Below are 14646 nucleotides of genomic sequence, written 5' to 3'. Positions count from 1 at the left end.
ATAGATCATACTAAAATATTACGGCACTACGACAAGTTGTTTAGTTTTAAAAATTCTTCAAAGTTTGCAAAAATTCATATCGTTTTTATGGCATTTGTCAAAATTAGAACTTTCATTGACGTTTGCTCAAAAACGCCTGAATCGATTTCAGAAATTTAAAAGCCATTTATCTCGATGAGGATTATCGTTTCTCAGTTTTGTGCGACGACCGGCTCAGCCGTTTCTTTGTAATTTCGAGTGTTAAACTTTTCGTCTACATTTAAGCTCAAACCGAATCGATATTAAAAAATCAAAAACCGTTCGAAAGATATTAGTTGGGAATGATACTGATTAGTTTAAGATGAAAATCTACTGAGCCGTTTTCTTGTAATTAATTGTTGAAAAAAAAAAAATTAAGTCGATTTGTATGGAACGTTTTTTGGCGATATATATCATGGTCTTATAGAACTTACTGAAATATTACGGCCTTGCGACAAGTAGTTTAATTTTAAAAATTTATCGAAGTTTAAGAAAATGAGTACATTTTTTGACGTTTGTTAAAATTAAAATTAGACGATTTACTTGGTATAACGATAGAGTACTTGGTCCTAATGAACATACTACATCATCAAAGTCCTACAGAAACTGGTTTAAATATAAAAATTATTGATTTGTGAATATTTGCTTTTAGAAAATACTCCGAGTTAACGTGTTCGTTCGTTTTCAATAATGTGTTATAAATCCATTCGGAATACTTTCAATCACTCATAAATTAATTTATTTTTTATTAATTAAGTCGATTATTTACACATATCGGGAAGTTCATGTAACTTGCCTCAAGGCAAAATACCAATACCAACTAGTTCTTGTAAGTTTTTTGGGTGCTAATATGCATTTTATCTAGGCGCACCAGAAGTTCTTCCAACTCTTGATGCGGACCCAGATGTTCATCAGATTTATAGAAGAGAGGTCCTTTGTGTCGGAGCATGATCAAGGTTTGGCTTTCTTCGATGAATGTACAGAACGAGCAAACATCGAGGATTCTCAAGACACCAGGCTGATAGAATTAGACATGGCTGGCAACAGTGAAAGAACAGTTTTTGTGTTACCGCCTGAGTGCCAAACACCAGGTCAGTATCGATAACCCTAATGTAACAATACAGCTTATAATAATCATATGTCTCACTTTTAGGTGAAAGTTACAAATACGATTCCTTTGTACTGGATCCCACACTTTTGCTGCACAAGAAGCGTAACTTCAAGAGCCATTTGAACAATATCAATTCGTTGACTCCTGGTTCTCCAATGGCTCGAAGAACCAAACATGAGATTAAGTATGCGATGAGGATGGCTAAGCACAGTCAGGCGTCTCCTGAGAATTGGGCCAAATGTCTGTTGGGTGCTTGCTACTCGATGTACTTCATCGTGCTGCCTGCTGCTATCGATAGGAATGCAGGTAATGATAATAGACTGATAAAAGACTTATGCAAATTATCGTTCAATTTTGTGCATCAGTATTTGTTTCTTTTTGAAGTAAAACTTCTTTAGGCGCGACACGGGTGTAAATCCGTACAAATGCAACGAAAACGCCAACGTGAAGTTGAACACTACGACGCTGTAAGCGCAGCAATCGCAATTATTCGATCTAGTCTGCGAGCAAAACAAAAAATACATCAAATGCCAAATCATATGTCAAAAAGAAAACAAAATGTGTCGACTTTCACTTGAGTTTTGTATTTAGCTCGTAGTATCTAAACATTTTTTGAAGTAAAACTTCTTTAGGCGCGACATGGGTTAGTAGTATAATTCGTGAGTTGATAAAAATGTCAGGATCGGAAGAATATTTTATCCCGTCCCCCATAAATAATTGTAGTGCAAATGATCGCAAATAAATAATGAAACAAAGGAAAAATCTGCGCTGCGTAAGAAATGATAGCTTCGGCTATGTATGTTTTGTGTGTGATCGACTTTGGCTTCAAAGTGACTTAGAAATATCAAATGATGCTCGAAAACAAATTCTTAATAATGTTTTTTGAATATTGATTCAAATAATCAGGTTGGATGCCAAACTTGTCGAAAGATATTAAATTCGGGTAAAATTCCCACTTTGTGTAAATTTAACGGGTTTGTATTTCCACCTATACGAAATTATCTACCTAAACTAGATACTGTATCTGAAAGATTGTTAATTTCACCTAGGTTGTGTTTCATGCAAATTAGACGATTGCGACATGAAAATGGACAATTTGGAATGTTTGGCCAAATTATAAATGTGCCTGTTGACATTAATAATATGGTTAATTTATTACCTCGTAATATTGTTGATGATCATTGCATTAACGTTCACATAAAAAAGCAAATGATTCATAGATCAAGCTATGTGCAGGGCTTGATAAATAAAAGAAATATAAAAGTATGGCTTCAATTTGTTAGGCAAGACGGATATTACAGCTGTTCAAGGAATGAGATTATATCGTCAGCGAAAAAGTAAAAAAAATACAAACAGTAAATGAATGTATGTTAATTTTATTTACATGATCGTTAAAACAGGATGAGTTAATTTGCAAAAACAATATTTGTTTAGGCGTTGTTTAACATAATCCACTGTGTGAATGAATATTATAGAATTTATTAATCAGCAATTACTTTAAACCGATCATGTCATATTTCAAGTACGACTTTGATTACATTATTGTTTGTATTAGGTTGTCAAATATCTCCCTTCCGCCTTTTTGCTCTTGGTTTAATACAAAAAGGCGGAAGGGAGATATTTGACAACCTTATAAATATTATACATATTTTTAATGCAATCATAAATATATAATTTATAATTTATCATTATATAAATGTGTATAATGATTGACGACACTAATAAATGTGTGCATCACGAGTGTTACCATATTACTAATAAACATTATTCAAAATTTTTATATGATGTATTTATTTTTACTCAACTTAAATTTGCTACTTTATACAGTAGCAAATAAGTTTTACTCCAATCGCGTGTGATCCTTACGCGCACTCTTTTTTTTATAATTACAATATTTATTACCACTGTTAAATAATTTAATATCTAGTAATAATAATAATAAATAACATAAATTTAAATAAATAAGAGTACAAAGGATAGAATTTACATTAAATAAATAAATATAAATATAAATATAAATATAAATATAAATATAAATATAAATATAAATATAAATATAAATATAAAAATAAATATAAATATAATGATGTAGTATGATGATTCAATATAAAATAAAAGCAAATTATAATGAAAATAAAATTAATAAATAAAATTTCTGTATAATAAAATAATACTAAAAAAACAATAAAGTTCAATTAAAACAATAAGTGATAGATAATAATAAATATAACAAAATAACAATTTGTTTCTGTTGCAGGAAAAGAACAGTCGCTACTAAGATCTGCATATGAACTCCTAGTAAGAGCAAGCAAATTAAAAATACAATGCGATGAGGTACCTTCAATCATTTCACATAATTAATCATCAATTTTACTACCATGATTCAATTATCTTTTTTTTAGGTCTGTTACAGGGTGATGATGCAATTGTGCGGTGTCCATTCAGTACCAGTATTAGCAGTGCGTCTCTTATTCTTAATGAAGAGATCAGGACTGCAACCGAATGCTCTGACTTATGGTTTTTACAATCGTTGTGTGCTCGAAGCTGCCTGGCCATTGGACAGTCCCAGTTCGAGTCAACTTTTGTGGAACAGACTGAAGAATGCAGTTTTGGGTGCTGCCAGATTTAAGAGGGCTGGCAGGAGATACGCAGCGAGGAGGTAAAGGAATTATATAATGATTTATAATTAATCAGTTATCAAGTAGTATGAAAACTAATTGCATTATTACAATGGCTATTTCTAGATAGACATTTGTGATAGGAGGGTGAAAGTTTAGGGCTAACGGTGTTTTTAATTAAATCTAGATAAAATAATGAAGTATTAAATACAAAAAATAAAATAAAGCTCACGAGTGATTTTTATCACTTAGGATGTGTATGTGAAATATTTTGTATAAACTTTTTCAACTTTGTAGGATGTCTGCTAATGCTGATGATATCAGCACTAGTTTATTGGACATTGTCGATGGAGCATCACGAACGAGTTTGGAATCAGGCCATTCACACACAGATCTCATGGTAAGTTTTTTTTATATTGTAACTACAACAATATCTTTACATATAAAATAACTCTACTCCTAGACAATATTAGAATATAATATCTTCATATAGACGTTTTTGTCTACCGATTTTTACATTCAAAAGGGATAGTTAAAGGGTCATGCACTCGGACGTTAGGGCGCTGCTGTCGGCATTCAAATAAATGAATTTGAAATGAAAATTAATGAATTTTAGTAATCGGGTAATAACAAAATATACTAGATAATATTATATTATGATAAATATACAATCAAATCAAAATATAAATCAACAAATACACTGTCGGTTTAAATATATTTCACTTAATCAACTAAAACAACTTCCACACTTTTTCAACTTATTAATATAAATATTTAGTGAAATTCAGTAAGTAATGCATTAAAGTGTTAGTTCATTACATCATCTGTCGTTATTAACTCTTATAAGTAATAATCCTGTGCAAAATTTGACATTCTTAAACAATTCATTTTCTTCCAAGTATATTCAGATCCCTGTAGAGTGGTAATCAAATTTTAAACAGCTGGAAGATTTATAAATATTTTGTCTTTCTTGTAGAAGCTTATGCTTAATTCCTTACATAATTTCCAACAACTGGTGTCTTTCCTTAAAGTGTAATACGATTAGACTAATCTGTCAATGCACTACGTATTAATTATGTTCTGTATCTGAGTTTGAAGTCGAATTAAAAAAAAGATTAAATAACAAAATTATTTATTCCATTGAATGTTTCGACACTTGATGTGTGTCATCAATCTAAAAGTAATCTAAAAAACATATTACATAAATACAAAGTTGATAATCAAGTTTGCCCATGGGGTCTAGTATTAGTCCTCTTGTGGCTGATTTAACATTACAAATTTTTGAAAATTTTATTTTGACTAATTTTCCCATTCAACCTTATTATTATTATAGATATGTTGATGACATTCTCTTGTGTTTGGATAAGGATTATGTATCCCATACTTTAAATTCTTTTAATAAGCATTTGCAGTTCACTTGTGAACTTGAAGTTAGTAATTCTATTAGTTTCTTAGACTTAAAACTTACAAAAAACAAAAATGTCATCCTAACTGACTGGTTCCAAAAACCAACTTGGTCTGGTCGATATTTAAATTATTTTTCCTATCACTCTCGTTCTATAAAAATGTCAGTTGTCATTTCCTCAATAGATAGGGCCATTTTGTTAAGTGATAAGATTTTTTGGGTAAAAAACCTATCTATAGTTCGTTCTGTTTTGAATAATAATTCTTATCCTTCATATTTAGTTAATAACGTCTTTAAAAATAAATTAGAGTTTTTACAAAACAATTTAAACAGTTCCTTCTATCCTAACAATTCTTTTTCAAAATCTAATTTTACCTCTTTAGATAAATATAAAGGTGTTATTTGTTGACCTTTCTTAAGCAAGTTTTCTTATTTTTTAAAAAAGTTATTTGCCGCTGAAGATTTTCTTTTGGTTTTCAGTTTTGACAACACTTTCAGTTGCCTTTTCTCTTCTCTTAAATCAAAAACTCCCGCTGATAGGGTTACTGATTCTGTTTACAGGTTGGACTGCAATGATTGCAATAGTTTAGTGAAAGTTCTCAATATATATACAATAGGGTTAATCAACATACATATAATTCTAGAAACCCAAATCAATTCAAAACGATGCTTTCTGAACATATGATAAACCTGAACCACACTTTTAACATGTCAAATCCTTCCATCCTTTACATTGAAAAAAATTGTGACCTTAGAAAGATAGTTGAGTCTTTACTTATACTTATATCCCTTAATACTTCTTGTGTAAACAAACGTAATTCCTCTCATCTCTTACATGACAGTTACAATGTCATCATTAATTTCATGAAAAGTAATACAATACAGTTTTAGAATTTTTTGTTCATTATATTTCTTCTCTGTTTCTCTTTCCCCTTTCGTTTCTCACACCCCGCTCCCGCTCCATCACTACACTTGCTTTGTAACCTTGATCAGTGTCCATAATGCACCGCTATCAATAACATTAAATATAGGAGGGCAAATATATGCTCCTTCTATTTCTTGTTTGTTAATATAATAGTATTTTATTATTTTACATCAACTTAGTGTTCAATCAATTTTACATCATAATTAATTTTTTCTGTTGTTTTTCCTGGTTTGGTATGTATAATTTTCTCCTTTTCACATATTTATATTTATTATCAACCTTGTATTATGTATAATATTTTTTTAGATTACTGAATGATGACACACATCAAGTGTCGAAACGTTTAATGGAATAAATAATTTTGTTATTTAATCTTTTTTTAATCGACGATTGGGCTGCAAAAATATTACAAATATATATATATATATATATATATATATATAATAATAATATATATATATATATATAATTATATTATTATTTATAGACAGCACAAAATTTAGACTACATGGCCTTTGACAAGCTCAAAAATCGTTGCAGTACAATTGTGAGATCTGGTAACACTCCTGATGCACTGACATCAGAAAACGTTTTGTCCAGTGCAGGATTACTAATGTCAGGTAATTATAAAAAATATAACTAGTTGTGAATCATAAAAATTTGAGGCTTTTGGTGATTTAACAACTTAAGGGGGTCTTCCTATGTGACAGCCGGTTTTTTAGGGATATTTTAGGATTTTTTTTCTACGACCAGTATATATTTAGAGCTTCAAGTTTTTTATCATTTATTAACACATATTTGGACAGTATAAATATAAAATTTCAGCTAAAAATATTCAGTCAAACTAGAGTTACAGCGCTCTGAACACCCCCGCCTCGAAAAAAAGAGCTCCCACTTCCTCCACGATTCCGGCTGATCGGCTTATCTGAAAAAAAAAAAATAAACGGCGTTTTAATTTGTAGGCTTAAAAGCACGGAATGACCTATAATCAAATGAATATAAAAAATTGGATTTTTGATAGACATTTGAAATAAAAGTTGCAAATTAGGCGTTTTTTTTGTTTTTTGCTATAAAAAATCGAAGTTTTGAAAATTTTCGATTGATAATAGTTCATTCCATGCGTTTAAATATATTGAGTGTGCCCTGTAAATTTCAAGTAATTCGGTCCAGCCGTTTCTGAGATACAATGGAGGAAAGTTTGAAAAACACAGTTTTGAGAAAAACGCGTTTAAAGTTTCTAACTGCCAACTCAGCGCTCCGAACCGCTCTTTCTTTTACCTGCTGTATCTTTAAAACGACTTCGAATTTTCTAAATTCGCTTTACTACCGTATTCTAGACATGTTAAGGGAGCAATTTATGAAAAAAAAAATCGATTTTTTCAACCCATCACATAGGAAGACCCCCTTAACACAGTACTGATATATAATAACAACATAGTAGTTGATCAAATTAAATCTATTACATTATTAACCTAGCTCTTTTCCCTTCAGCTAATACAGAAAAGCCGCAAAGAGTAAATTCAGCTTCTTCACCACCTCCCACACCAACAGCAAATCATTTTAAAGGCGAAAAGAATCCAAGCAAAGTTTTCACGAGGGCTGAAAGTTTTGCCAGTGATGCTCAGATTGTAGATAAACTGCAGAGAATGCAACTCGGAGGTAAAGAAAAGATTTAAATTAAAAATATAAATCACCTATGAGTTATTAGTCTTTTTTATTTTGAGCACTGTTTTTTAGTGTATGATGATCTAAATATAATTTTTAAGTTATTATATTTATTATTTTCATTATCGGTTAAATATTTTTCTAGGTGGGGATACTGTGAATAGTAAACGAATCTTGGATTTCTCGGAGGCAAATTCAACAGAAGAGTTGGACAAAACCGATGATATTAAAACCTCACCAACAAAGTAAGTCTGTCAACAGATTTTTATCAAACAACTGTTAAATAAATCCTATTTTATTAACTTCCCGTAGGGCAATTTATAGTAATCGCAAAAAAATCGAAAATGAAAATTCTTATATATCTTAACGTTTCAAAGGTTTCTGAATATTTTGGCATACCTTAGATTTAGAAAAAATGGATGTATGTGTGTGCGGATACAAATTTTCGTCGACGATTTCCGGAACACCGATCAACTGATTTGAATAATTCAAAAAATATACGATTCGTATTGATAAGGAGACGTGCTGATTAGTTTTTGCCAAAGGCTGGTCTAGCCGTTCCGAAGATCGGGGCAAAAAGTGTCAAAAATGGTAACTCAGTTTTTAAGAGAACGGATCATCCGATTTGTATGATCCAAAAACATTCGTAATGACGACGAAAAGTGGTTATTAATTTTTGGCAAAGGTAGGCCCAGCGGTTTCGGAGATACAGAGCTAAATGTTAAAAAAATGGCAGTTTTTGAGAGAACTAGGCGTCCGATTTAATTGATTCAAAGAACTTTCTGCTTGTTTCAACAAAATAATTGCTTTTGGAAAATAAAATTTTTGTTTCTAATTTTTTTTTTCAATAAATATTTTTGTAATTTTGGATTAAAAATTGAAAAAATCACCCAGTCTAAGCACAGTCTAAGCGCCACTCTGGTACAAATGTTTACCTAAGTGCGTTTAGACTGTTTATGCACTGGAGCACTTTTCCAATTTTGTGTGAAAAACTATTGAAAAATGTGAAAATGCCGCCAAGCTAAGCACAGTATAAGTGAAAATGTCGCACAGAATTATTTGCAAATGCGTTTAGACTGTAACTATACACCGGAGCACTTTTCCAATTTTGTGAAAACTTGAAAAATGTGAAAATGCCGCCAAGCTAAGCACAGTATAAGTGAAAATGTCGCACAGAATTGTTTGCAAATGCGTTTAGACAGTGACTATACGGGAGCACTTTTCTAATTTTGTGTGAAAACTTGAAAAATGTGAAAATGCCGCCAAGCTAAGCACAGTATAAGTGAATGTCACACAGAATTGTTTGCAAATGCGTTTAGACTGTGACTATACACGGGAGCACTTTTCCAATTTTGTGAAAACTTGAAAAATGTCAAAATGCCGCCAAGCTAAGCACAGTATAAGTGTTAATGTCGCACAGAATTATTTGCAAATGCGTTTAGACTGTGACTATACGGGAGCACTTTTCCAATTTTGTGAAAACTTGAAAAATGTGAAAATGCCGCCAAGCTAAGCACAGTATAAGTGAAAATGTCGCACAGAATTATTTGCAAATGCGTTTAGACTGTGACTATACGGGAGCACTTTTTCAATTTTGTGCAAATTAGACAACTATTTTTTTTTTAATTTGTGGTTAAATATAAAGAGTACGGAACCCTATTGGTTTCTAGGGACTTTAATTATGATATTCGTAAAGTGCTCGTCGAGACCTTTCATTTGATACCCCACATGCATTTTTACCCTATGACGTCGTTATGGGTCTTTTTGACCCGCTGTACTATATATAGTAAGGCACAATCACTACATATACTCGCTAAGTAGCTGTGCGTTTGTTCATTATAACTCTTGCAACAATATTCAGTTTCGAATTCGAAATGAATTGACGATTGTTAATGGATGTTCTGGAGATAAAATGATTTATGATTTTTTACATTTGATTTGCTCAGATACAACAAGATAGCAAAAATAATGAAAGTTTTACAGTATTTGTAATAATATATTTGAAAACGTCGAAAATTTCTCGAATATTTCATTGCGGTACGGGAAGTTTCAGCAATTTGCCTTAAGGCACGTTGCCATGCGCCCCACTAGTTTTATTATTGTTGCACCATAAAAATTTAACCATCAATCTTTTCCCTCCAGGACTTCGCCCAGAACCCCAGTAACATCAAACGATCCCCTAGGAGCCCTAGACAGGCCACCAACACCAGAACCAGCCCCAGTCCTACCCGAGAACGTTGTTCTGACACAAAACAACAATGAACTGCTCTCGGATACTCCTCAGTTGTTCAAAGGCCAAAGGAGTGCAACGTTTGACGAATCCTTACATTTGGGGTAAGCGAGTAAAATATATTATATAATATGAATAGATTGTGCTAAAATTAGATTAAGCATGTATGTAGGTATTAAGTTCAATTTCATTTTTAAAGAAAAAGTTTGCACAGGAGTGAAACGGTGCCTGCCAATTCGGTGACATCGAGCTTGGCCAGTTTAGGGAATTCCTTGAAACTCAGCTTCGGGTAAGTGAAATATATATATACTAGCTAATCCGGCAAACGTTTTGCCATAAAAATATGCCTAAATTGATAAAAAATTAATAAAAGTGCCAAAAATCAAATATTTAATAGATTTGGACTCTGATTCTTTGACAAATAGTTAAAAACTTGTTATAATTTTCAAAATTATTTGACATTTCATACTTCAAAAATTAATTCACTCGCATCATAGTTTTTTGTTTATTATACTTTTGTCATGTCATATATGTCAATAAAATTTTCTTTCAAATATTATTTATTTGTTAATGAATTAATAATTATTTTAAGTCATCAATGAATAATTATATAATTGTTAAATTCATAAGTTTGGCTAAATCAACACAGGAATATTGTGGAAATAAATATTTTTTTATATAAAGTTTTGATTTTTGACATTTGCATTTTATTTTAAATTAATTATAACTGTCAAAATATTTTCTTTTCGGTCAAAATTTAATATGATATGATATAATATTTAGTTTGTCTAGTTTGTTTTTGTCAGATTCCAATGATACCCTCAGATTGTACTATTCCATTTAAGAGCTTACAATTTCCTGTAAAATTAGCATTTGCGATGACAATCAAAATATATCTTAACTGATATATTAATAATAATATTATATTTTAATTACACAAATTTCTTTACACTCCGATAAATAATTCCAACGCATCATAGTGTTTTGTTCATTTTAATTTTGTTTATGTCAATTTTTTTTTAATTAAAGAATAAATTAAATTTTAGTCTAAATCAACGCAGTATCTTTATCTAAATATACAATTTTTTATATAAATATTTGATTTTTTACATTTGCCATTAATTGAAAAATAGTGAATGTCAATTTCATATATCCAATATGCACTAAATTTATAAATGTCAAATCATTTCCTTCTTGGTCCAAAATTAATATAATATGATAATATTTATTTTACAATAATGTTTTGTATCTATAATTTGCTTGGCAATATTGCTTATAACATAACTTGGAATAATTAATTTATTTGCTTCTTATTGAAGTAAGTCGTTAAACATTTTTTTGTAAAATGTCAAAATTTTGTTTATGATTAATTTTAAATTCAATATGTCGCTTTTTTATTGTGATCTCTGATCTATAAGGTTTTGATGAAGTTTTGGTTTCCGAAATAATTTGGTAAGCTAATCAATTAAATCTAAATCGTAAATCTATTTATATAATTATTTTCATAAATACTGACAAATGACAGTTAATTTTTTTACATGTCAACATTTATTTAAATTTTTAAGCATTGATTTTTAATTAGATTTAAAACTATAAACAGTGATTTTGAATATAGCATTTCATCAAATTTGGATTTAAATGTTGGATATTTCTATATATGTACATGTTCTTGAATTTTATTTTTTGGAATGTCAAATTTTTTTTTCAAAAATTATATATAGAAATTTCCTTAAATTTTGACATTTGTCATTTTAGTGTTTTTTTATTTTTGGTCATTTTCTGTCAAAATTTTTAGAAATTTATAAAAATTGTATATTTATATTTCAAATTTACTTTTCAAAATTTCCTATAACCTAAGTTGGATATATATGCACACGATGAGCCAATAAAATTTAAAATCGGTTCAGTAGTTTGGGCGTCCATCGCGGACCAACATCGTGACACGAGATTTATATATATATAGATGTATTTCCAAATATTTAATATTTTGCTAATAATGAAGACTTTAAAAGTTTATGCAACATTTACTCACAGCTATCAAATAAGTCAATAAAATATGTTGTTTATTAATTTATGAGACTGCCAAATAATTTGCAGATGTTTTTCAAAAGTGCAATATAATTACAGCATGATTTGTGTGAATTGCTGGCACATAATCTTAAATAATATAATATGATAAGCGGTGATTTTGCATGTACATTAATATTCAAGTATAAGAGTATCGTAATACATCACTCAACAATAATCTGGTTTAAAAAGAAAGAACTAGTGGGGTGCATGGCATCGTGCCTCAAGGCAAATTGTTGAAACTTCCCGTACCGTAATTAAACATTCGAGAAATGCAAATGATATATAATTGTTTTGAATAATTTCAAATAGATTATTTATTATAAATGCATACTGTAAATTTATAAGTAATTTTTAAATTGGGCGACGAGCGTATTCTACAAACAATCTTATGTGTATGTTTGTTTACAAGAAATACGTTAAACTTTTTTTAAATTTGATTTTTTGATAATTTTGAATTTTTTTCAAAATTTTGAGATTTTTTAAAAGGTTCGAAATTTATTTTTAATCTTGGTATTTTTTTAAATTCAAAAAAAAAAATACAAAATGAATGGAAATTTTTCGTTAAAAAGCTAATAAACATGTATATAAAATTTAGTTTTTTAAAATGAAAATTTTTATAGATCTTTACGTTTCAAAACCTTCTGAACATTTTGGCATACCTTAGAAAAAATGGATATATGTGTGTGTGTGTGTGTGTGTGTGTGTGTGTGTATGTGTGTATGTGTGTGTGCGTGTAAGTATGTATGTTCGGATACAAATTTTCGTTAACGATTTCGGAAACACGGATCAACCGATTTGAATAATTCAAAAAACATTCGATTCGTATTAATAAGGAGACGTGCTGATTAGTTTTTGGCGAAGGTAGGTCTAGCCGTTCCGAAGATACGGGGCAAAAAGTGCCGAAAACGGTAATTCAGATTTTAAAAGAACGGAGCGTCCAATTTGAATAATTCAAAAAACATTTTATTTGTATTGACTAAATGAAGAACTGTTCAAATTTTTGGGAAGGCAGGTCAAACGACTTTGGAGATATGGAGGAAAGAGTAAAACAAAAGAGCCATTTGGCGGTCAAAAATGAACATTAGACATATGCACATCAAATTATCAGATATTTTATAGAGATTTTAACAATAAGTATAAATTTTGTTTACATTTCTATGGGTTCCGTATCAATGTTTACGCGGTAGACGGCGACGCGGCGCTTACGCGCTTTGATATTTCGTCTTTATGCAGTTACAGCAGTACGATTGCTTTGAAAAAAAGTTCAGAATTTCCAAAATATTTCAAAATTTTAGGATTTAAAATAGAGTGATTTAATATGGTTCGAAATTCTATTAAAAGTTTCAAATCATCGATCAACATTTATTGATTATTATTATTGATTTATTTTTAATTACTCGAATTTTGAATTGCGGTACGGGAAGTTCCAGCAATTTGCCTTAAAGTACGATGCCCTAATTGCCTTAAGACAGAATTCCACTTACAGCTAGTCAATCGGTTTGAATCGGTTGATCCGTGTTCCCGAAATCGTCGACGAAAATTTGTATCCGCACACACACACACATACATACACACACATACATACACACACATACATTTTTCTAAGGTATGCCAAAATGTTCAGCAACCTCTGAAACGTAAAGATATATAAAAATTGTTATTTTCGATTTTTTTGCGATTACTATAACTTTCCCTACGGGAAGTTAATTAACTTTCTGAAGGATAATTTTTCGTTTGGCACCAAAATTCGAAATTTAGTACCCTGAGTGATGTATTTACTTTACTCTGCAGCTTTATGATAAACATATGTGTACATTACAATTAATTTATTTATTTTCTAACATCACCAATATATTTTCTTGTGTTTTATTTTATTCCTCGCACACAGTCGCTATAGTCCTGCCCGCATGTCTTTGCGAAAATCCGACTTAAAACTGCCACAGCATATCATTGAGAATGCCATCACCAGCATCAGGTAATATCGATGGATACACTTTTTGTATCCATACACTCATTGCACGATACCAATCATTCCAACTAAATCTAACAATAGTCCAGTCATTTGGTCGTTTTGCCGGTACAGTACTCCGGGAATTCTGAAAATTGGTAATCTTATAGATTTCGAGGTGCTCTTTACGGAAATCAACTTTGCCACCTCAAATTTGAACGGCAAGTTGCCGCCATATTGGAAAAATGGCGTCAAAAAACAGCTTTTTTAAAATATCTCCTTTCTGGCTCATTCTACGATAAAAGTATATATGTACGAAATTAAACTAGAGAAAATTTCCTACAATTCCTTAGAAAACCGTTTTTTTGTTAAATTGATAGTTTGAGAGTACGGCCGCCTCAAAGTCTTTGCTGCTCTCGCCGTAGTATCAAATTTGTCCATATATGACAGCACTTCGAACTTGACCACATTCTCTCTAATAATTAATATTTTCAATATTAAATTAAGCGAATAAGATCTAGAAATAAAATAATTCAAATATTTTTCTGTTTTTTGCTGATTTTTTAACGAAAAATATTTGAATTATTTTATTTCTGGATCTTATTCGCTTGATTTAACATCGAAAATATTAATTATTTGAGAGAATGTGGTCAAGT

General features: G+C 30.4%; 1 protein-coding gene across 1 annotated transcript in view; it reads left to right on the top strand.

The window, feature by feature from the left end:
* The window catches only part of LOC113364308 (C-myc promoter-binding protein-like), a 37256-nt gene that overhangs the window by 4112 nt on the left and 18498 nt on the right, over window positions 1-14646 (top strand). Inside the window, exons 3-13 of the mRNA XM_026606796.1 lie at window positions 884-1109; window positions 1172-1435; window positions 3387-3463; window positions 3532-3788; window positions 4045-4147; window positions 6565-6697; window positions 7569-7736; window positions 7888-7987; window positions 9885-10076; window positions 10172-10261; window positions 13931-14017. Of these exons, the coding sequence (XP_026462581.1) occupies window positions 884-1109; window positions 1172-1435; window positions 3387-3463; window positions 3532-3788; window positions 4045-4147; window positions 6565-6697; window positions 7569-7736; window positions 7888-7987; window positions 9885-10076; window positions 10172-10261; window positions 13931-14017 (1697 nt within the window). The remainder of the gene's footprint in view (window positions 1-883; window positions 1110-1171; window positions 1436-3386; window positions 3464-3531; window positions 3789-4044; window positions 4148-6564; window positions 6698-7568; window positions 7737-7887; window positions 7988-9884; window positions 10077-10171; window positions 10262-13930; window positions 14018-14646) is intronic.

Source organism: Ctenocephalides felis, unplaced genomic scaffold (assembly GCF_003426905.1).
Source record: "Ctenocephalides felis isolate EL2017-DRISC unplaced genomic scaffold, ASM342690v1 CF-g0.4_SCAFFOLD_00845, whole genome shotgun sequence".
NCBI classification, from domain to species: domain Eukaryota; kingdom Metazoa; phylum Arthropoda; class Insecta; order Siphonaptera; family Pulicidae; genus Ctenocephalides; species Ctenocephalides felis.
This window is presented reverse-complemented; position numbering and strand designations above follow the sequence as displayed.